At 37.6% G+C, this 20,954-nt stretch overlaps 2 protein-coding genes across 4 annotated transcripts in view; one reads left to right on the top strand and one right to left on the bottom strand.

Moving 5' to 3' along the window:
- The first annotated feature begins 912 nt into the window (after nucleotides 1-912).
- On the top strand, nucleotides 913-4,870 carry LOC114357869 (G kinase-anchoring protein 1). 3 transcript variants are annotated; one of them, XM_028311665.1, is made up of 7 exons: nucleotides 913-973; nucleotides 1,188-1,368; nucleotides 1,740-1,856; nucleotides 1,938-2,124; nucleotides 2,234-2,539; nucleotides 2,883-3,025; nucleotides 3,574-3,689. In XM_028311665.1, exons 2-7 carry the CDS (start codon nucleotides 1,204-1,206, stop codon nucleotides 3,658-3,660), a joined length of 1,005 nt encoding a protein of 334 aa, XP_028167466.1. In that variant the 5' UTR covers nucleotides 913-973; nucleotides 1,188-1,203; the 3' UTR covers nucleotides 3,661-3,689. The 3 variants fall into 3 exon arrangements, with proteins under 3 accessions (XP_028167466.1, XP_028167465.1, XP_028167463.1); XM_028311664.1 differs by lacking the exons at nucleotides 913-973; nucleotides 3,574-3,689 and adding exons at nucleotides 1,013-1,086; nucleotides 3,820-4,870; XM_028311662.1 differs by lacking the exon at nucleotides 913-973 and adding an exon at nucleotides 1,013-1,086.
- Nucleotides 4,871-7,509: 2,639 nt separating this feature from the next.
- The window catches only part of AdamTS-B (ADAM metallopeptidase with thrombospondin type 1 motif B), an 82,304-nt gene continuing 68,859 nt past the window's right edge, over nucleotides 7,510-20,954 (bottom strand). The window contains exons 9-20 of the mRNA XM_028311643.1: nucleotides 16,996-17,142; nucleotides 15,627-15,697; nucleotides 15,136-15,302; nucleotides 14,499-14,686; nucleotides 13,194-13,324; nucleotides 12,947-13,072; nucleotides 12,071-12,219; nucleotides 11,395-11,510; nucleotides 11,189-11,303; nucleotides 10,817-10,988; nucleotides 10,216-10,352; nucleotides 7,510-8,360 (exon numbers count right to left, since the gene is read on the bottom strand). Of these exons, the coding sequence (XP_028167444.1) occupies nucleotides 8,226-8,360; nucleotides 10,216-10,352; nucleotides 10,817-10,988; nucleotides 11,189-11,303; nucleotides 11,395-11,510; nucleotides 12,071-12,219; nucleotides 12,947-13,072; nucleotides 13,194-13,324; nucleotides 14,499-14,686; nucleotides 15,136-15,302; nucleotides 15,627-15,697; nucleotides 16,996-17,142 (1,654 nt within the window). The 3' untranslated portion in view covers nucleotides 7,510-8,225. The remainder of the gene's footprint in view (nucleotides 8,361-10,215; nucleotides 10,353-10,816; nucleotides 10,989-11,188; nucleotides 11,304-11,394; nucleotides 11,511-12,070; nucleotides 12,220-12,946; nucleotides 13,073-13,193; nucleotides 13,325-14,498; nucleotides 14,687-15,135; nucleotides 15,303-15,626; nucleotides 15,698-16,995; nucleotides 17,143-20,954) is intronic.

Below are 20,954 nucleotides of genomic sequence, written 5' to 3'. Positions count from 1 at the left end.
CCCTGTACTTAACCTACGTACGTAACGCTCACATACACACATAGTACACGCACACATACATACATAAAGTCCACGCACACATACACACAGTTCACGCACACATAGGCCCTCATAACCTTCAAAGAATTATTGTTTTTATGATGTACAATGTAGAATTTTTTCAAATCCATTATTTTGAAAATATTTATCTTTATGGTGTACGTATTGTATTATTTTCAAAACAATGGATTTGGAAAAATTCTACATTGCACATGGAAATGCAAATAAGTAAACAAAAACTTTTGAATTTAATAATTTTACTTTATTTATGAACACACATAATATTATACACCAAAAGCGTCTTTTCGCAAAGTTTTCAACAACACTAAAAAAGCATTTGCACATTGAGAAAACTCAGATCACTTGTGAATATAACAGAAAGTTTCTTTCTTAGCGATTCACGAAGGAACGAACAAAACTCCGATGAACCAGAACAGCAGCAGGTACGAAGGAATGAACTTGAATTTGACTCGACGACTCTTCAATACTTTAATAGGGCCACAGAAAACTTAAATGATGGATAAGAAAACAAGAATGCATTTAACATATCAAAAACAACACCGGCCATTTTGGAGGAAAAACAAAGTTGCCATATGTTAAATAGTAATTTCTACTACTCTATTATGTAAATTATAACAAAAATGTCAATGTTCAGTTTTAAATTAAAACAAATTAATTTCATTTAAAAAAAGTTTTCACATTGTAATTAACAATATTCTCAAATATATTTTAATTAAGAAAAAAATGAAAATATGAAGGAAACAGGAGCAGCGACATCTAGAGCGTTTTAGGGTAGTTAAAAAGTATTTGAATTTATTCACCGATGTCGCTGTTTGGAAGCAAGTTTCACTTCGATGACCGTTGTATGGAAGTTTCCATACCCTGTTTTACACGACGAAATTGTTTTCAAATTAAAAATTTCAACTCTAATCCAGTAAGTATTTTTCATTTATCACAATTAATTTCTTATTCACAATTTAAATACGTAATGCAGGACAAATTTCAATCGTGCCAGATACATGCACAAACAATTGTCTCCCTGTTAACGTAAACATTTTGTTTTGTATTAAAATTCAATAAATAACAATTTATCAGATTGAGGAACGAAACTGCAATTCTTTAATTAATAAGCGATTATTTTGATGTAGGATTGAATTAAGAAACATGGCTGCACTTGTTGTACAATCTCGGTTTGCCGGACTTAAAATTGAGGACGACGACTACCCTCCTACCGGGGATGTTCAGAAATCTAAGAAAGTGAAAGCTCCAAGTGCTGCGAAGAAGCCTGCTGAACCTCCTAAAAAAAATAAAAGTGCTACTAAGACTCAGGTACTTGATGAACCTTTGTTTTGTTATTATGCTCACCCAAGAGATGTCTGTAGTTTTAATGATGTGCAAATTAGCTAAAAATATTCTTCTTAATGTGAAAGCATATAAATATAGGTAGTTGCTTTAAATAATTTAAATTCAAACTTGAATCCAAACTGATTATAGGTCATCAAAATTTCTAAATTTACAAATATTTATATTTGGTGTTGAGTAGTTTATTAAAATATTACATGAATAATATAATAACTACATAACTAACTAAACCTAAATATAAAAAACTAAATAATAGACTTTTAGTACTGATGTATGATAATATTGTCTTAGATGGTTAGAGGGTAGATATTAAAATTAGTCTTTTTAAAAATTTTCAGGCTGCTCCAAAAAAGAAGAAGCCCAAGCAAAATGCTGCTACTTCTGAACAATGGGAAACTTGGAAGCAGAAGGATGAGGAACTTGTGGACGGCAACTTTGAGAGTGAACTACAACAGGTAATAAAAAATATTTTTCTAAAATTAATTTTAATTGTTATTTTTTCCATTACTTAATTATTTTTAAATATCTCATTTCAGGCTATACTTTTATCAAAACTAGATTACGAAGAGAAAAAAGATGTTTACAAACAGACAAAGAAAGAAGCTGAAAATGAGAAGAAATTGAGTGAACAGAATTCGCGCACCACAACAAAGAAACAAAAGAAGAAAAATGTGATGAGCCTTGATCAGTTTAATGATATGGTGAATTCTGGTGAAGAAAAAGGTAAATGAGTTATTAGTTGATTTTTTAAACTTGCACAATATTTTTTTATAAATAGTGTATAACTTTCCAAGCTAAAGCTATGTTAATCACTATAATAAATTATTTTTAGTCAACTTTGAAGATGCAATTGACACTTTTGAAGTTGAAAAAGCTGCTGAAAAGGATACCGAGTTTTTTGAAAGAATCAAAGATGACACAAAACAAGAGCTTCTCAAAGACAAAATCATTGACAAAGTCCGACACCGTTTGGCAGTCTCAGATGAGGTCATAACTAGAGTTCAGTTTATTGATGCCCTTGAGCGGAAAGATAAAGAGATATTAGCTTTACGAGAAGAAGTAAGTTCTATTAAAAAGGAGCTTTTGACAGTAAAATCAAGGAATAAAAAATTGTGTAATATACTTGGCCAGGGCGAAAGTAAGTGTTTTTTTAAGTGTAACATTGTATTGATTTACCATAGTAGACAGACATAGTCTTTCGGGTGCTACGCGCGACAAGGACCAACGTCGACGGGCGTGTGGAAAACTTTTTAATTTATTTAACGCCTCCATTCACTCAAATGTCCTTTTGTGTAAATTATTATGAGTGCTGAATATATCTCAAACAATCCCACGCCTGCTACGCCCCACGCCGCCAAGGACTTAAATTGAATAATAATTTATCTATCATAAATTTCTATCTTAAGGATGTGTCATATATGTATTTTTCTGCAGTTAAGATATATTTTGAGTTAAGACTTACCATTTTTTTTTAATCGCAGTGAAAGACAAAGCCGAAGTATTAATGGAAGTTGAAAACTTGCGAACCATGCAGTCGGAGCTAAATGCCGAATTGGCAGCTTTGCACACCGAACTCGAGAAAGAACGTTCAAAGAATGCTCAGGACCCTCGAACTAAAGATAAGGTAATGACATACTTAAGTATATCTTTAAATTTTTACCAGGCCTGTTCATCTCCGCGAGTTTGCATGGAAAACAAAATACGATCGACGACCCCTCCTGGGATATATAATCGATAGGACATTCACAAGCGAGCATTGACGCACGCACGCGTATTCTTCACCCATTTGCGTTGTAAAGAGTAAAGACATAAACTATGTATGATGGAAAGTAGAAAAAAGTGGTGGTGTATTAAATACTGTGCAGTATTTTAACTGCCTGAATAATAAAATAATTAATCTTGTATTTCCTCTGCCATTTTCCGTCACACATTAATTTACCGAAGTCAGCCCTATGGCGCCGTCACAGTACCGATCACTGACATATGTCAACGAAACGGTGCTTGACTCTTGAGACAAGCTAAATTACACCATATTGTTGACGGCATTGAGCATACATTTTTTTAAATACCTTCACCAAGAAAACTTTCTATTCGTAGTACCTACTTATTATTATTCTGTGCTTTTACCTAAAATTTTCAACCAGTTCTTTGATATCAAGCCATATTTTTCAGAAATACTCTGCTAAAAAGAAAAATATTCGATTTGATGTTTCTTCCGAAGCAATAATATCAAAAGAATCAAGTACAGGAACTGCTTAATTTATGACTGTGAAATATCAAACAATTTTGTTAGTAGCTACATTCTTTCTTGAAATAAAGAACTTTGAAGATTAAGTTACTAATTTATTATTTCATTTTTAATATGCTTGAATGTTAATATATTTTGTCGCTCAAGGCAGATCTTCACTTTATTTTCAGAAGAAAAAAGGAGGCAATGATAAAGAAAAGTTGTGAGTTATGATAAATGACAGCATTCTACATAGGTAGCGCGACATCACGATGATTTAATGCAATTAGTTATATGTGGTAGGTATCATAAAGAGCGTTTATTAAGTCCACCTATTTTATTACTCATATAAACTTAGAAAACAATATTTTGGTAAAATACTCTTCTTTTATAAGATCTCTTAGTTTTAAACCTAGATATATTTGTAGTTTAGTTTTATTATTCCTATCGAATTTATGTTTAAAAAATCTTAACATTCATGCTATAAAAATGATAAACAGTGAAAAGAAATCTGCCTCGTCTTTAATGACTCATCTGAACTACAGTTCCAATGCCCCGATTGCTCTAATTTGTAATGTCTCCAATACATTCGCATTTCATCTCTAGTCCACACTCCAGTCACTCTCCATTTTTATTCCAGCTGATGTGCAATTCGGTATCGCGGTAAAGTTCACGCGCAAACAAAGACGAAACAACGGATTTTATCACTTTCCATTAAAAGTCCGAACACCTTATTTTTTCACTAAAACACATCAAATGTTCCTGAAGCGTTTGACTTGCGTTTGAAAAAAAGGTAGCTTTCTATCAGCTTTTACATAAAGACGCAGTAGCGTTTCGTTTACGTTACAACTTCGTTTGAACTAGCTGTCAAAGCGACACTGCGATACGGATTTGTGCAAACAGCTGATTTTTGTTCGTCGTCCAGTTGCGTTGCAGTTGAAAATATTTAGCGCAATCGGGACGCAAATGTCTTTAATTTGTATAGAAATAAAGTTGAAAATGTCTGTCTTTGGCGACCCGTCAAATAGGCCCACGTTTTGAGCCCGCTATAATAACTCGTGTCTATTTTGGACTTCTATTTTTTCCACCAATGTTCACTCTAACAATTAAATGCATTCTTTTATATCATTTAATTGCTTGATATAAAGAAAAAACACGTGAATCATATAATATTTTATTCCTCCTCTATATCACATTAAATCTATCTTGAAAGCCAGTGTGCCTACTTGGTAGGTCTTCAAAGACAACGCTAAGAAATGTTAAACAAAATAACAATTGATGTTAACACGGGTATTGCCTACGTCTTTATATGCGGAGATTTGTACTAAAGATGCCCATTTCATAGTTGCTTTTATTGTGGTTCAAAGGTTATTAAAATGACAGCATACTCGTACGTTCAATTTCCTATTATGGGAAGTAACATATTGACTTCCTTTGTCTTTTTTTTTCACATATATTTTCTTTTAGATAATACAGAATGAATGGAATTCAATGCTAATCACTGCCTAAAAAGATAGAAAATAATGATAAATTTTAGACTGACCTATTTAGTTACAAAATTACTGATTTACTTGCCTGTGAAAATTTTAATTTTTGAAATACTGTGACTTTTTCCGATTACTCCATCTTTAGAATTAAACAAAATTCGACTTTAAACAACGTTTTTTAGTAATTACCCAATTATCTTTTCCACTTTAATTTACAGATTACAGTTGGGACTATTATCGGATCAAAAGTATTATAGCGTAGAGTATTACGAGGGGCGGCTGAAAAGTTTTGAGCCTAGGGTATTAAAAATGCCGATAGAAAAGTATAAAAAATATATTTTCCTATTTAATCTCCCTCTACTACAACGGACTTCTTACATTTGTGTAAAAGAGCTTTTAACCCACTGAAAAAAAATTCGCAATCTTTGCCTTCGAAATGAGCCTTTAACGCCGCCTTCATTTCTTTGTCACTCAAAAATCTTCGTTCCTGAAGGTCTTTTTTCCAATTTGAGAATTAGACAAAATAGCTAAGGATTCGGACTAAACTGTGTGGTGGGTGATTAATTTCTTGAAATCCAATTTTACCCGAGGCAAGCCATGCAACATGCGCCATGTGCGCGGGCGAATTGTCTTGCAATAACAGATTTCCATTCGCCAGTTTGCCTCTCAATATTTCAACAACCACTTGACGCACTCTTATCAACAGTACAGTATAATAATCTCCGTTTATTGTAGTTTTTTTTAATTAGGTAGTCAATGAATAAAATTCCTCCACCATCCCAAAAATAGTGGCTATGAGCTTGGGTGTCGATCGCTCCACTTTGAATTTCCGCGGTGACGTTTTCTCTTTTAAATCCATTGCATTGACTCTTATTTTGACTCTACATCGTACTGCCGGATCTATTACTTATCAATAGTGATAATGTGAGAAAAATAATTGTTAGGATTATGGCCAAAGATGTCCTAAAACTCCTGCGAAGTTGTGACTCGACGCTGGTTGTCGAGCGGCGTGAGCATTTTTGGCACCCATCGCGCGCACCCCTATTTCATGTGCAAATCAGTATGAAAAATATCGCCAATACGTTCCTTGCTAATGCCTATGGCTTCAGCTATCTGTCACAGCTTAATTCGCTGATCTCTAAAGCAAGATTAATTAAATTTTCTTTATTTTATTCGTTAATGGCGAAATCTGGCCGCCCTGACTTGCGGTCATCTTTTAGCGACTCTCTGCCATGCTTGAACTATCGGATCCAATATTTCATGATGGCAAATGAAGGCCCAGACTCCCCATGAACTGTAAACATCTCATCAAATGTTACCGTCAGCGTTTTGTTCCTTTTTTTGAGGAATTTTGTGACAACTGTGTACTTCAATTTCGTACATTGTGCGGATGACTGAGACATGATGATGTTTACGAATTAATTACTAAAAGCGTGATGACGCTAATGAAATGAAACTTTGTACATATACTAAGGAGGTTATTGGCAAATTAATTAAATTTAGCGCGAGTCAATAATAACACTTGAAGATACTTAGGCTCAAAACTTTTCAGCCGCCCCTCGTATGTCGTTCTGTGTCTCAGAAATATCGAATAACTTGCGCGAACGCATTTTTTTCACTGTTGAATTTGTTGTTTTTTTTTCATTCGAAAAACGAAGAGTAAAGTTTGACTATTGAAGGGTACAAAATAAAAGATGTTTTATAACATTGCAAGATTTATTGTCTTGTCTAATTAAATACACAATTATAATTACCTACTACATCGATGTGAAATTTTTAAAACGCAAAAACAAAATGTCCAGTATATTTATTACCTATATTAAGCGAGTTAGTTCTATACATTTCATTTGATCAATTAAAATTGTGTATCAATTGATCGACAATGTTCCTTGATGAATCTTAGAACCGAAACATCAATGAACTTATTTTTACAAGGGTTATACCTATAGGTACGTATATAAATAACATATTACTAATTTATATAAAATTATGCATAGTCACATGTAGAAGGGAAGGCACAAAACATAATATAAATTAGTTTGTAAATATCGGCATATTTGTTCCAGCTAAAGATGATTTCAATATTTTTATACATACAAATCGATAGATAAAACTACTAAGTCATATTCAAATGCATTTGTTACGATAGTTACATAATCAAGAGAAGTAGGTACAAAACTTTGATGAACTACATTATAATATAGTTTAGTTTATGTGTACGTAAAAACTACGACTTCTTATAAGATGACATGAAATGATAGTAAGTTCTTTATCATTATTGCTAAACATTGCATAAATTGTTGACTAGCTGTATACGTATTACTATACTCTAAAGGTAAGCAATGTTTTACCCACTACGTTTTGTGTACCTACTTCTAATTTATTTGTATAAAAATATCAATTTTATTAGTACTAATAAGATAATCTTAAATAAGACCTAATGCATTAACTTTATTATAATACAGTGTCATATTGGCAGTAACCGTGATTATGGCAACGTGAATTTGAATTCTAAAATATTTTTGGTCCAATTTTTATAGTACCTACAAAAACACTTTCACATTTAATCTGCATATTTCCAGAAATACATACACCACTTTAATACTGAAAAATATTATTAGTCGTTAAAAACTAAGCGGAGACTATGTTAAAACTAGAAATTACTTATGTAATATGGCAGTAAGTGGTAATTGCAGAAAACTGTTTCGTGTCTCGCGAGATTCGCACGTCACCACAAAGTGATACTATTCGAGTTCTTACGCGTAATTTTAAGTCTATTCGATGGGTTACTTATTCATTGTAAGTAAAACGTAACACATATTCCCGGCTCTCTCACAATCGTCGTTTCAATAAAGTTTTCTTGTCAGAATTTTAGATTCACTCAAGACAAAACACTTCACATTAACTTTCACCGTTTCATTATATTATTTTGTTACGTCACTAATTTTGTAGCCACCATTTGTTTAGTGATATTAATTTGTAATCTGCTACTTATCTCTTATTGTCTTCAGTCATTTGACTCTCATATTTTGTTTGTAACTCGTGTATTAGGTTTCTGTTCTGGTTTGATCCAAGGTAACGTGATCCATTTAGTAGGCGTAGTGGCCCCGCTAGCACGCGGGGACGTCTGCGCACTTGATGATGCTGATCGGTTTGGTCGCCGCGTCGCACTTGGAGTCTTCCACGACCCCGTTTGATACTTTGTCCACGCAGTATACGCTGCGCTGTTTCGTTGCCTCCTCGCCCTACAAAACATCATGATTATGAAGTGTGATTGAATTATACAGGGTGTTAGGTAAATGGCTATGTGAGCCGACACTAGCCCATGTTAACATGGTCATATAAATGGTATGGTGAAGTCAGAAATTTGATATCATCATTTTATTTTTTTTAATTTTCATACAAAATAAATTTTATAATATCCGATTTGTCTGAAAATTTAAATAATAGTGTCGGCTCATATACCCATTTACGTGGGACACTATTTAAGTTGTGAGCCTAACTATGAAAACAAAGTAGTTAATTATTAAAATGGTATTGATTGCGTTTATTGGTATTGTCTTTCATGATTTATGTACTTTTTAATGTGTCCGAAACACTTTTCATAGCATTTTTTCCACTCAGCTTGAGGCACCTCCAAAACATGGTTTTTGACCGCACCGACAGTTGCTTCTGGCTACATAAATCGCTGTTCATGCATTTAATTTTAATATATGGGTACCAAAAGAAGTGTTTAGATTCCAAGTAAGAATTTTGTAGCGTTGGACCTGTTTATTTCATATTTTGAGTGTTCAAATAGTCAGTTGTTTGACGAGACGTGTAAAAGCTCACATTTTCGTTACGAATGGCGATTCGACTATGCTGGTCAGTTTCCCTTTTTAAACTGAAGACTTTTGGAAAAAAAGTGGCTGTTTACTGTTACGAATTAACCATTCTAAATTTCTTTAGTGACGTTTCTGTCATATAATCGGATATTTCGGAAAAATAGGCGACCGTAAGTTTCAAAGTGTTCCGAGCGCATGGGACTTTTGTTGTAATTGGTTCATCTTAAACCACCTCCATAGTCGATAGCTGTTTATTTTCAGGATCATTATGCATAGATCCTTAATTCGTCAACTGTCACAATTTTAAAAACGGCTTTTAAACCTTTTTAAACGTATTTATCAAAGATTTCCAAGGATTAAACGACACAAGCGTCCTATTGAGCGTTTGAAAAATTTTGTGACATCCAGCAAGAAAAAAACGTATTAACCATAATATGGTCATACAATATTTTATTACTGCTAGTGAAATTAATGCCTAGGATTATCTCAATCCTACGATATATCACATGACGAGGTTTCTCTTCCATTTTTCTGACAACATCAATGTTTTCCGCCACTATTAGTCATTTTGGACGACTTTCGCAAAGTTCACTGGTGAGCCAATGACATACAATATTATACTTGTTAAACTAGCGTTTTACAATGGTAAAGGACAGATCTTTATCACTAAAACTGAAATTTAGCTGACCGCTTCACTTTTGTATTGATTAACCACGTCGAAAGTCATAATAAATCTTCGCGCGAAAATTTCCGCAAGTCAATTCCATGTTTTTGTAGTCAAGATAATTTTCAATTCAATGTTAATAATACAAAACGTGCTCAAATGATAAAAAGTTTTGAACAAGATTGTAGTCAAAAATGTCAAACTTTTCATTAAAAGTATCAGATGTCGTCTAACAACACGTTATGTTGTAGAGGCTCACAACTTAAATAGTGCCCTAGTACCTAACACCCTGTATACATCATCTCTGACTTCGGCCCGTAAACTCAATTCAAGCGTGTGATTCCGTGGTGTGATGTCAATATTTTTGGATCAATCACAGGATTCTTAAGAGTAGACTCAAAGCTGTATGAGTGCGCCAAGTTGACCGCCATTAAGAAAGATGGTGATATTAAGGCGAGTAATATCCACCCACAACAAATCACACTCATGACGCCACTACCATTCTGTCAAGAGTCTGACGGCTGACAGATAGTACAAAATCTATGACTGATTATGTATTGAGTTTTAGGCATAATTCCTTAAAGTCTCGTCTAGTCAAAACTATGTCTTTACCGGCATATGGCAGGGCTTGGAGCAGTGGTTCCAGGCGCCGACCCACCAGTGCGGGCAGGCGGCGGGCCGGCACTGCTGCATCAGCGCCTCGTGCCGTGGCGGCTCGATGTGGTAGCACTGCGACTGCTCTACCAGGTCTGTTGACAAAGATTTTTTTCAGCATTGGGAATATTTTTTGTTCTTTCAGTGAGGAGTTATGATTTTTGTCTACGCAAGGTATAGGAAAAGCAGTGTAGGAGTGAAAGAATTGATTGAGTTTCAGGCTCAGCAGAAAATTATTCATCATCATCACTATAGACTTAATCGTTTGGGTAAAAGTTGAAGAGTCAAGTGATTCGACAGTGTAAAGCCCGGTTTCCACCAAAGTGTAGCAGAGCGGAGAAGTGACGGGCCGTAAAATTTTTCCTGTGCGGGGCGGAGATAAGAAAGAAAGAAAAACATTTATTTGGTTCCAACTAGTGGAGTGGAAGGACTCCAAGAAGTGGAAATAATGAAATCTAATTGGTTATTTCTCTCCGCTTTGGTGGAAACCGGGCCTGATACACGGTTGTTTCAGTCTGTACAGAAAAAACAAAAAAGAATCGAAACAGTGTTTACGTACGGTTGTGTTCGTCGACGCACTCGTAATGACGACGCATGTAGCCCACGCCGCACGTCACGGAGCAGGGCGACCAGTCGGACAGGCGGTACCCGAAGCGCCGCTGCCGCTGCCGGTCCACCGTGTACTGGTACGTCACGCCCGGGTTGCGGTGGCGGCCGCGGTATATTCGTTGCTGGAATGCCAATAACAGGTTAGATACTTTCTTTATGGCTCTCCTTAGTTGATTTTCTTAATGTCTTGGAACTTATTGGTTGATGGCACTCTTGATAAAAGTTTAAAGCATTCGTCTGCCGCCATTATGCTAACTCCTTCATTCAGCATCAGCATCTCCCCGCCCCTTGAATTGTCGCAATTTTAGTAATTAGTACTTACATAAACTTTGATGTCTTCCTCGATTGGTCCTGAGATTCTCACTTTCTCCCAATCGCGATCTCGTTCATAGATTGCTTGCGCTCCAGCCACGAAGTACTCAGTCAAAGTGGTATTTCTATAATAGAAGCAATCAAAAGTTATAAAATATTTTAGATTATTTTGTATAAATGAGAAAATGGAATGAAAATGAAACAGATGATACCAACCTTGCTCCACTCAAATAAATCTTCCTCGACTTCGCGCTTCCAATGGAGATGTAGTTTCCAGGACTGACTTTCTCTTGAATCTTCACATTTCTTGAGCCGGCTGGTATGACCGCCACCTGAGAAATAATTCCTCGGTTTTTTTATAACCAACCAAGAAGACCTCTCACGTAATGTCCTAACTAGCTAACTACGAGCCTACACGTACAAGTACATACGATAGACTGTCATCATTTCAGCTAAAGGAGGTCCACTGCTGGATAAAGTTCAGGCCAGAGAGGCCGTTTCCCTCAAAGATTTCCACAACGAACGGACCTGTGTTGCCCGCATTCAGTTGCTTCCCGCAACTATTTATAAATAACGTGTCGATCCACCAAGTGGTAGTCTTATCAGTTTCAAAAGTTCTACGTACGAGTGATACTCGAATGGATTCCAGGCAAGCAATGGTAAAAGCAATTTGTCTTTGAAGTATTAATGGTCTTGAAGTATTAAGGGGGGGGGCGGTGGGGGCGGTCCGCCCCGGGTGCCAAGCATCAGGGGGTGACAACAGTCGCGCAGATTCAATAATCTCATCTTTCAATCTTCGAATCGGTAGGTAACCCCCCAAAATCCTAGGGGGGTTCCAGGGGGTGCCCTAGGACTTATGAAGGGGGGGGGGGGTTGATCGAGGGGGTCTTACTTCGCTAAAGCCGGACTGCTTAGTGGTGCCCTTGCTGTAGATGCCCTTGACGGTCTTGCAGGCGGAGCCGTTGCCGCCACATACGCCGCAAGCGTCCTCCTCTGCGTCGGAATTCACCTCCCAGTCGCAGCCCACTTTGTAGCATACGCCTGGAAACAAATTCATCATCATCATCATCATCATCATTTCAGCCACAGGACGTCCACTGCTGAACATAGGCCTCCCCCAATGACTTCCACATCGCACGGTTGGTAGCGGCCTGCATCCAGCGCCTTCCCGCTACCTTTATCAGGTCGTCGGTCCACCTTGTGGGTGGACGTCCCACGCTGCGTTTTCCGGTACGTGGCCTCCATTCCAGAACCTTGCTGCCCAAATTAAAAGCTTGGAAACAAATTAAAAGCTGTAATTTTACGTCTATGCTTCATAGACTACAGACGACTGCCCATCAAGCTAAAGACTAGCATCTTCTTCATCTTGAAGTTTTATGTTAGTAGAAAGGGAAAAGAAGAGAAAATACACTAGGAGTGGACAAATGGGAAGGTGTCAAGAGAGAAAATTAAGAAAAAAGTTACCAGTTGACTTCTTTGGAATGAATCAAAAGTGGAACAGCTGGGAAAATATGTCAAGACAATTCCCAGTCTTAGAGGTGATTACTGGGAATACTTACTCGAAAATAAAAAAAAGATTCACCTGTATAATTAAATGGAGAGGAAAAGTTCATGTGATAATGAGAGTGGGAAAGATCTACTTTATGAAGACTCTTCTGTTTTCTCGTTACGATTTGGATTTGGTTAGTGTTTTTCTACCCCCTTTATGCGGATTAAATACGGCACGCACAGCTGTAGACTGCTGCAGGTTATGGAAAATATAACTCACCAGCAATGCACATGTCCCTAGAGCCGATGCTCTGCCTGCAGGGTGTTCCGTCGGCCACGAAGGCTGGCGACATCAGTTGGAGGTCGCTGTCATCGCGAGGCACACACTTCAGCTCGCACGGCCTGTCTGTGGGCACATACTTCAAGTTAGGGGCTTGCAACACTAGTGACGTAGAAATCCAGGCAATACAAAAGCATAATATTATTACAAAGTTAAGAAACAAAGGAGAATAAAGACTGTTAGCTACCTTGGTCGAAGTAGGGTATCCACTCGGCCACTGTGACGTTCTTGTACGTTCTGTTGTTGTATTTGGCGCATTGCACTTCTCTGAACGTCGGCTCGTTGATTGGACATGGATCCGTATTGCATATCTTGTATCTAGAAAAATACATTAAAATATTTATAAACAATCTTATGATTGAGTTCGAAAACAAAAATATTGTGCGTCTATAGAATACAGTTTGATAACCTTTAGTCGTCGGCTATTGTAGACATCCTTTAATCTTTGCGCTTTTTTAATGGAATCGTTTTGTTTAAGCTCAACTGAAGCGTTGCGGTCTCGGTTTTCATCAAATCCGTTTCGTCCTTCGGACCTCCTAGGGTTTTTGTCAAATTAACCGTGACGTAACTTCAGGCAAAAAGCTGAGCTTAGATTTAATTCGCCGTTTTATACATTAGTTCGAGTGGTCGATGATTCACAGAAAGTATTAATTTGCAATTTTAAGGGCTTCGGTGGTCTTTTTGCAACCAGTTACTAGCTACGATGAAGGTTTACGAGCATGCATAAGTACTATGCAGTTATCTAGTGTTGCTATAAACGGAGATCTATGTCATTTACCGTTTTAATATTCGTTGCGTCTCCAATCGGTAATAAACTAGTTTGTATTCGCAGACTGCGTATCGGTAGGGTAGTGGGACATTTCTGATGTCCGGAGCGAAGCAGTCGTGTCCATTCGTCTCACGTTTGCTAGACTGACATGAATCATAGTTCTCACGCTTTTAGGACTTGCCTAGTAGCCTAGACATTTCAGTCTAAGTACCTACCTACTTAAATAGACATCGCCCCGGTCACTCGTGAAGTGTGATTAGAAATGAAGATCTCGTTGATCTCACTGCGTCACGAACTTGAATTGTGCGAAACGTTTGGAGCAATTGGTTTCGCATAAAAAAGAAGAAAAGCATATTATCCATAGCAAATCTTTTAGTAGCGCAGGCAGGTACATAGTTTTTATACCCACGTCTAGTGCAGTCAGTAGCAGACACTCGCGTACGTATCCTTAGTTTGTTATGCTGTATGAATAGCCGCTGTGGCTACACACGCCTGGTGCAGAGCTTAGGGCAGACACTCACCGGCTCCTGTCCCCGATGCAGTAGTTGCCCTTGTTGGAGGGCTCCGGGTTGTTGCACTTGCGCGACTGCGTCGAGACGCCCGCGCCGCACGTGCGCGAACATTCGCTCCACTCGCTCCACGGGCCCCAGCCGCCGTGACGCGGCGCTGGTGATGGGGTTCGGGCTACACACGTCTGGTGCAGAGCTTAGGGAAGACACTCACCGGCTCCTGTCCCCGATGCAGTAGTTGCCCTTGTTGGAGGGCTCCGGGTTGTTGCACTTGCGCGACTGCGTCGAGACGCCCGCGCCGCACGTGCGCGAACATTCGCTCCACTCGCTCCACGGGCCCCAGCCGCCGTGGCGCGGCGCGGGTGATGGAGTTCGTGCTACACACGTCTGGTTTTGGCACCACTAGAAAGAATAGACCTTATTAGAATACATTTAACGTCGCTTGGCCATTAGTGGTCGGAGCTTAGTGTTCTTTGGAGTCTGAGTCTGATACAAATAGCGATGGATGAGGCTCCAGTAATGGGGACTAAAATAGATTTGAATCGTCAATCTGGTGCTTGTCTACGGCAGATCAGATAGGTAATCGAATTAGCAAGCAAAAGTGGCAGTGGACTGGTTATACCTGCCGGAGATCTACTGGAGTGAATGAGTTCTTCAGCAAAAATCAAGATGAGAAAAATGCAGTGTAGGTATTATGCTAGGTGGAGAGACTACTTGTGAAAAGTGATAGAAGCAAGACAAGGTACAGTGGCTCGTATTGGAACTATGTTGAGCAAAAGCTATAGGCTGATGATGATAGTGATATTACTAGTCTTTGAGTTGTTAACGTAGGTTACGGATGTAACATTTACCATATCAGGTCCACAAGTGGTCCCGGGCGCGGCAGGCCGCAGCATGGTCTTGCAGGTGTTGTTGACGAGGCACCACAGGTGTTCGCACAGCTCCGATGGCTTCGCACATACTACTGCCTCCGCGCCAAATTGCAGGTGACACTGTGTAGCCGCGTCAAACATCACCCCTGGATAACAAAGTTCATGGTTTTGAGAAAAAGAACTACTTATCTAAAAACAGTATCTTCACTTTTAATTGTTAAGGTGCAAACGGCGATTGGATTGAAACAACGACGCAAGAGTCAAGGCAATGGGCAATTAGATAAACTTCAAATCAGATCGTGAGAAATCATAAATACCCATAGGACATTTTGGTTACATGAACAGCAGAATATTAATAATGTAGCGGATAAAGATTTTACTATGTCGTAAGAGAGACACGTTCGGTACCAAATTCATAATGATCTAATAATTAATTTAATTTAATTTTAATTTATCGATGTAATGCTTACCAGCTGGGACTTCGGGATAGATGTATTCGTCTTGGGACGGCCGGTCGCTCAGACACTCGCCCATGCCAGCACTGTGGGAATACAAATTCGTGTTATTTTATTTCTCCTGTCAACATACTATTATATATCGTGTCAATACTACAAACGAGCGAACCTAAGGCTAATTTAATTTACATCAAATTACTTTTACAATAAAGATATCAAACATACAACCTGGTTTAGATAAAATAGATAATTTTAAAACATAAACCATTAGCTTTTATTCATAGAACAGCTAATTATATTGTATTAGCATAAATATGTAATAATTACATTCACATTCGTATCTAAATTAAGTAAAGACCGCTATAAAATATCGGGTGATGCGCCATAACGCGATGGTTTATGGTGATTAGTGTGTTCGATGACAAATACCTCAGACACGCAGTTTTGGGTCGAACATAATAAATATTGACGAATTGAATCACGGCATAAATATAAAATTTTTGAAGCCTTCACGACATCATTCTGGCCTTGTGAGGCGGCTCATACGCGTAGGATTTCTACTTCAACTTTCAGTTTTATTATGGTCGTAAAACATTCGTATTATTAGCGTGTAATAAGATGACAGATAACTAGTACAATCAAATAACTTTCTATGCTAAACGACACTAGTTTGGAACTAAGTGGCTGTAATAAGGAAAGTTATATAGTGGCACTTCAATAGATCCGCTGCGGGGCATCTGCGATCGCGCGATAACGCGAATCAATAATAGCTTTGATATTTAATTCTCGCTGTGAGTAGGAAGCGTTAAAAGCTTTACGCAATTTACTCGCGTAGGTCTTTTATTTTAAAGCGTAACTATTTAACTTTATAATATCTGCCGGATATCAAAGATACACGCCGATGATAATGAAAAGGATTTTGCGTTAATTGCACGTATTTATTTTGATTGGATCTTTATTTCAAGTTTTAATTAATACTGATTCGTACATTACCTACTTGTTGTTTTTCGTCTTATTTGATAATGTAACTGATAATTTTCCTTGCAACAATGTAAGTGAAGTAACTTTTTTCATGATTTTTAAAGGCATTGTTGAGATTTTACTACACAGGTTTTTTGTAAAGCTACTAAGCCAGATGCGGTTTGGAGTAGTAACACAAACATTTCGTAAATGAAATACCCGCTTTTTGCAGAACATTACCGATTTTCAATATCTAAAAATTTTTTTATTATTGCTTTTAACAAATTGTACTTTCAGGCACGTAAGCTTAGCACTCTATAATAGCAAGTTTTATTAAATAAGAATGGTAACATTGTAATTTTACATCTGCTGTGCTATTGAAAACATCCTCTACATATAATAAACGTAGGTAGAGCTCACTAACTCCAAGAAGTTGGTGACGTCCCGCTTGCTGCATCGCGACCAAGCCACTTGTACGGTATCAGCCTCGAAAATGGGGGTCATGATGTGCAGGGTAGATCCCTCGCGCCGATGGCAACCGATCTTCTCCGTGTCATGGTACAGGCCGAAACTGGAACAAAGGCGTGGATTTAAAATTCGAATGAAGTTAAGTTTAAGAAAAATAAAAGAAAACCCAGGTACGTATAGTCGGGAAGCGCGGGAAACGTCAAGCTAGGCGGTTGTCTCAATTTTTGCTTTTGCGATTTTTATAAATTATCTAGTAAATAGAGATCAGTTAAGTAGTGGAGTGTAGTATATTTATGTTTATCTTTCTATTTATTTATTAGTTAGTGATTTTGGCAGTGCTCTGGTAAGTTTTTACCTCTTTCTCTGGTTACATGAACGACCCAGACGAACCTGGGGGCTCCGTCCCCCAGGTTTCGTACAATGTCACTATAGCTAATAATTATTCAGCATTAGATACTGAAAGTTCATGCACGGATGGCTCCGAACATTCTCAAAATAAATCAAAACGTTTAAAACGGGCCTCTGTACCTAAGTATTGTAAACACTGTAATAAAAAGAGGAGACGTCATCATAAAAGCTCTACAGTTCCTTCACTTGACTCATGTGAATGTCACTCGGAATCTCATTCCGAAGTAATAATTCAGTCAAAACAACAACCAAACAAATTCAATGATACTACTGCTAAAAACTCTGTGCCAGTGTCAAACTCACAAAAAAAAAAAAAAAAAAAAAAAAAAAGGTACGTATAGTCTATGGTATAGTTGAATTGAAATGTACAGTCGCGGAATGAAAAGGTTCGTCACCTTAGTGTCGGTTTTCGCTTGCACTAGGTACTTAAGAGTCAAACCTGCCAACATAACAGTGCAAGAAACAGTGCTGCTAACATTTAAATAAATATGACGTTTGCTAATGAATAAGGTTTTGATTGTTTATTTTTCTATCCCATCAGTGCAATGCAATGATGACATTGACCAATTGACAATAGTTTTTTTTATTTAATAGAAATAATAATGGCAGGTTGAACCAACAAGAAGGTTTTAGTTTATAAATCTAATCTTCTTGACAAGATAAATCGTCAAACAACTCTGATCTGAATAATTTTGAACTTTACTGATGAACAGTTAAAGATTACTTTCTCTAACTCGAGATTATTCTGTAACATAGTTTCAAAAGGTAATATGTGCTCGCGATTCGTTGAAGGAATCAATTTGAAAACTGACGAACCTTTTCATTCCGTGACTGTATTTATATTATATAAATAATATATTACTATTTATTTTATGCCTGAATATTGTATTGTATGATTGTTGCATGTATCAGTTTCAAACATAAGTCTATGGATAAGTATTGATGGCTGATGGATGCTTAGCTTTTTCTATGATTCTTAATCATATTTTTTTCGCGACTTGAATATGAAAATATCCAGCAGGGCGCTATAAACATTTGCGTCTGGTTGCCAACGAATGAGGGCTATCGTTTTTATACTTAACAGTTGGCACCCCTGGCGATTGACAGGACCTTACTCTACAGTGGCGCCATCTTGATGAGTGCAAATGCGATAGTCCTCCTACCACTTTAGCACTCACCAGTTGGTGCCACTGTCTTTGCTACTAGCAAGTGACAGGACCTTACTCTACAGTGGAGCAAACTGGTGAGCGCTAAAACGATAGCCCTCATTAAGTACCTGCTACGGAAAAGCGCCTCGCTTTCTGAGGTGAAAATTGATCCATGTACCTATGTAGCAAAAAGTCGAATATAGCCTTTATAAAGATTAACCCACCAAGAAACTGTATGTATATCAGAGCCATTCGGTCGGCGCATGTATGAGGCAACAAGCTTAGGTATTGGCTATTTTAATGGCTCTATTAGAATCGAGCGTAATCGCTGTTACCGGGCGCGGGCTGTAATCACATCAATGAAAATATGACTTAGTGCTGCGGCTATGGTCCCGAACAATTTACGAAAACAGATTAAATTTTCTTGTCAACGTTTGCTGAAATATATTGCTAGCAGCGTGGGCAGATTGAAGAATGGTTTCCATTTTCAGATATTAATTTTGGGGCGTAATATGATATTGATGTTTGATTTACAAGGTACACGGTTAATTGGTGTTGAAGTTGTAAATCTTTTCCAAATTTATTACCAAAATAAAGTTTTAAAAGCGATGTAAATGGTCGATTTGCAACGCATGAGCGTGGGTGTTGAAAAACGATTAGGACGATAGCCGCTAGCCTACACATGTCAGTGTCATTCATCAGATCATAGCAGTGATAAATTGCGGATTTTATCGCACAGTTCACTCAGTTAACTACTTAAGTACCTATAAGAATATGTATGCTAAACGACCTTTATTTATAGTGGCAAATGTCCAAGTATGATCAAGGCCTACAATATTTAATAAGAATCATAAAACGAATTATTATTTTTTTATTTATAAAAGACAAATATTCCCATAAACAGGCATAAATACCTACTTCAAAATAAAAAGACACTGATATGATTTTATAAGTCTTCTGAAAGTCGTTTTATTACCTCTATTTATCGTTATAATTACCAATTTTATTTTTTAAATGGTCCTTAGTCAATGAATGTTGGTACTTTATGTTTAATTTTATTGCCTTACTAGCGGCCGCCCGCGACTTCGTACGCGTGGATCCCGTTTTACCCCCTTCATCTATCTTACGCGGTTTAGATTTTTTCATACAAATGTTTTTTCCCGCTAACTCCCGTTCCCGTTGGAATTTCGCAATATCCTGTTGTAACTAAGCTTTAAGTTTACTAAGGGACCTGCACGCCAAATTTCAAGCGTCTAACTTAAGCGGTTTAGATTTTTCATACAAAAGGATTTTCCCGGTAATTCCTGTTCCTGTGGGAATTTCGGGAATTCCTTTCTTAGTGCACCTCTACGGTACCTAAGCTACGTCCCTGGCGTCACTCTGGACGCGCTCAGGGTGAGTACACTTGGACTTCTGGAGTAGACCTACTCGCCTTATCTCTAGGACGTAGCTGACTCTGAGATCTACTCGCACCTGCTCAAGCAGATCGCCCCTGAAGATGCAGGCGTCACTCTGGACGCGCTCAGGGTGAGTCTAACTTGGACTTCTGGAGTAGACCTCCTCCCCCTATCTCTAGAACATGGCCGACTCCGAGATCTACTCATACCTGCTCAAGCAGATCGCTCCTGAAGATGCCGGCGTCACTCTGGACGCGCTCAGGGTGAGTCTTGGACTTCTGGAGTAGACCTGTTGACTCTCTCTTCCGAGGCGATCCTGCTGGAGTAGACCTCCTCTCCCTATCTCTAGAACGTGGCTGACTCTGAGATCTACTCGCACCTGCTCAAGCAGATCGCTCCTGAAGATGCTGGTGTCACTCTGGACGCGCTCAGGGTGAGTCTTGGACTTCTGGAGTAGACCTGTTGACTAGGGTGGAGCGAAAAATTTTTTTTTACATTTGCGTTTGTGAATACCTCTTAAAAGTTGCATCTTGTTGCAACGGTAACGAGAAAAATAAATAAAAAAATATTGCGACTATTTTTTAGCCCTCTACTGGCTTTTGAATATTTCATAAAAATGAAAAAATAGGACTTTATTGCAAAAATCATAAATTACCTTAGAATTGGTCTTATTTGATAAATAATATATTTTTGTAACTTTAAATATAATATACATCGTAAAAAATAATTTTATATCATTATAAGCTTGTCATAAACTTAAAACAATACATTATTAAAAGCGCCGATTATAAGCAAAACTCACAGTCAGCGCGTAACTTTGCAACTTGAACTGTTGACATCAGAATTAGTCCAGTTACCTATTTTCTTCTTTCTATCTTTGTCTTATGTCTTTATCTTTAGTTGACTGATATGAATCAAGTAGATAGTTCGTAATTGCGTAGTCTAATTTTATTGTTCCAAAG

This window comes from Ostrinia furnacalis, unplaced genomic scaffold (assembly GCF_004193835.3).
Source record: "Ostrinia furnacalis isolate ACB-3 unplaced genomic scaffold, ASM419383v2 OfSCF3526, whole genome shotgun sequence".
Taxonomy (NCBI): Eukaryota; Metazoa; Arthropoda; class Insecta; order Lepidoptera; family Crambidae; genus Ostrinia; species Ostrinia furnacalis.
Note: the sequence above shows the minus strand (reverse complement) of the source record. Positions and strands in the feature narration are given on the sequence as shown.

Coding starts and splice junctions, on each gene's coding strand:
- LOC114357869 (XM_028311662.1), top strand. CDS start 1,028: ATGCAGGACAAATTTCAATCGTGCCAGATACATGCACAAACAATTGTC. Junction 1,087..1,187: donor ACAATTGTCTCCCTGTTAAC/GTAAACATTTTG, acceptor ATTTTGATGTAG/GATTGAATTAAGAAACATGG. Junction 2,540..2,882: donor TATACTTGGCCAGGGCGAAA/GTAAGTGTTTTT, acceptor TTTTAATCGCAG/TGAAAGACAAAGCCGAAGTA.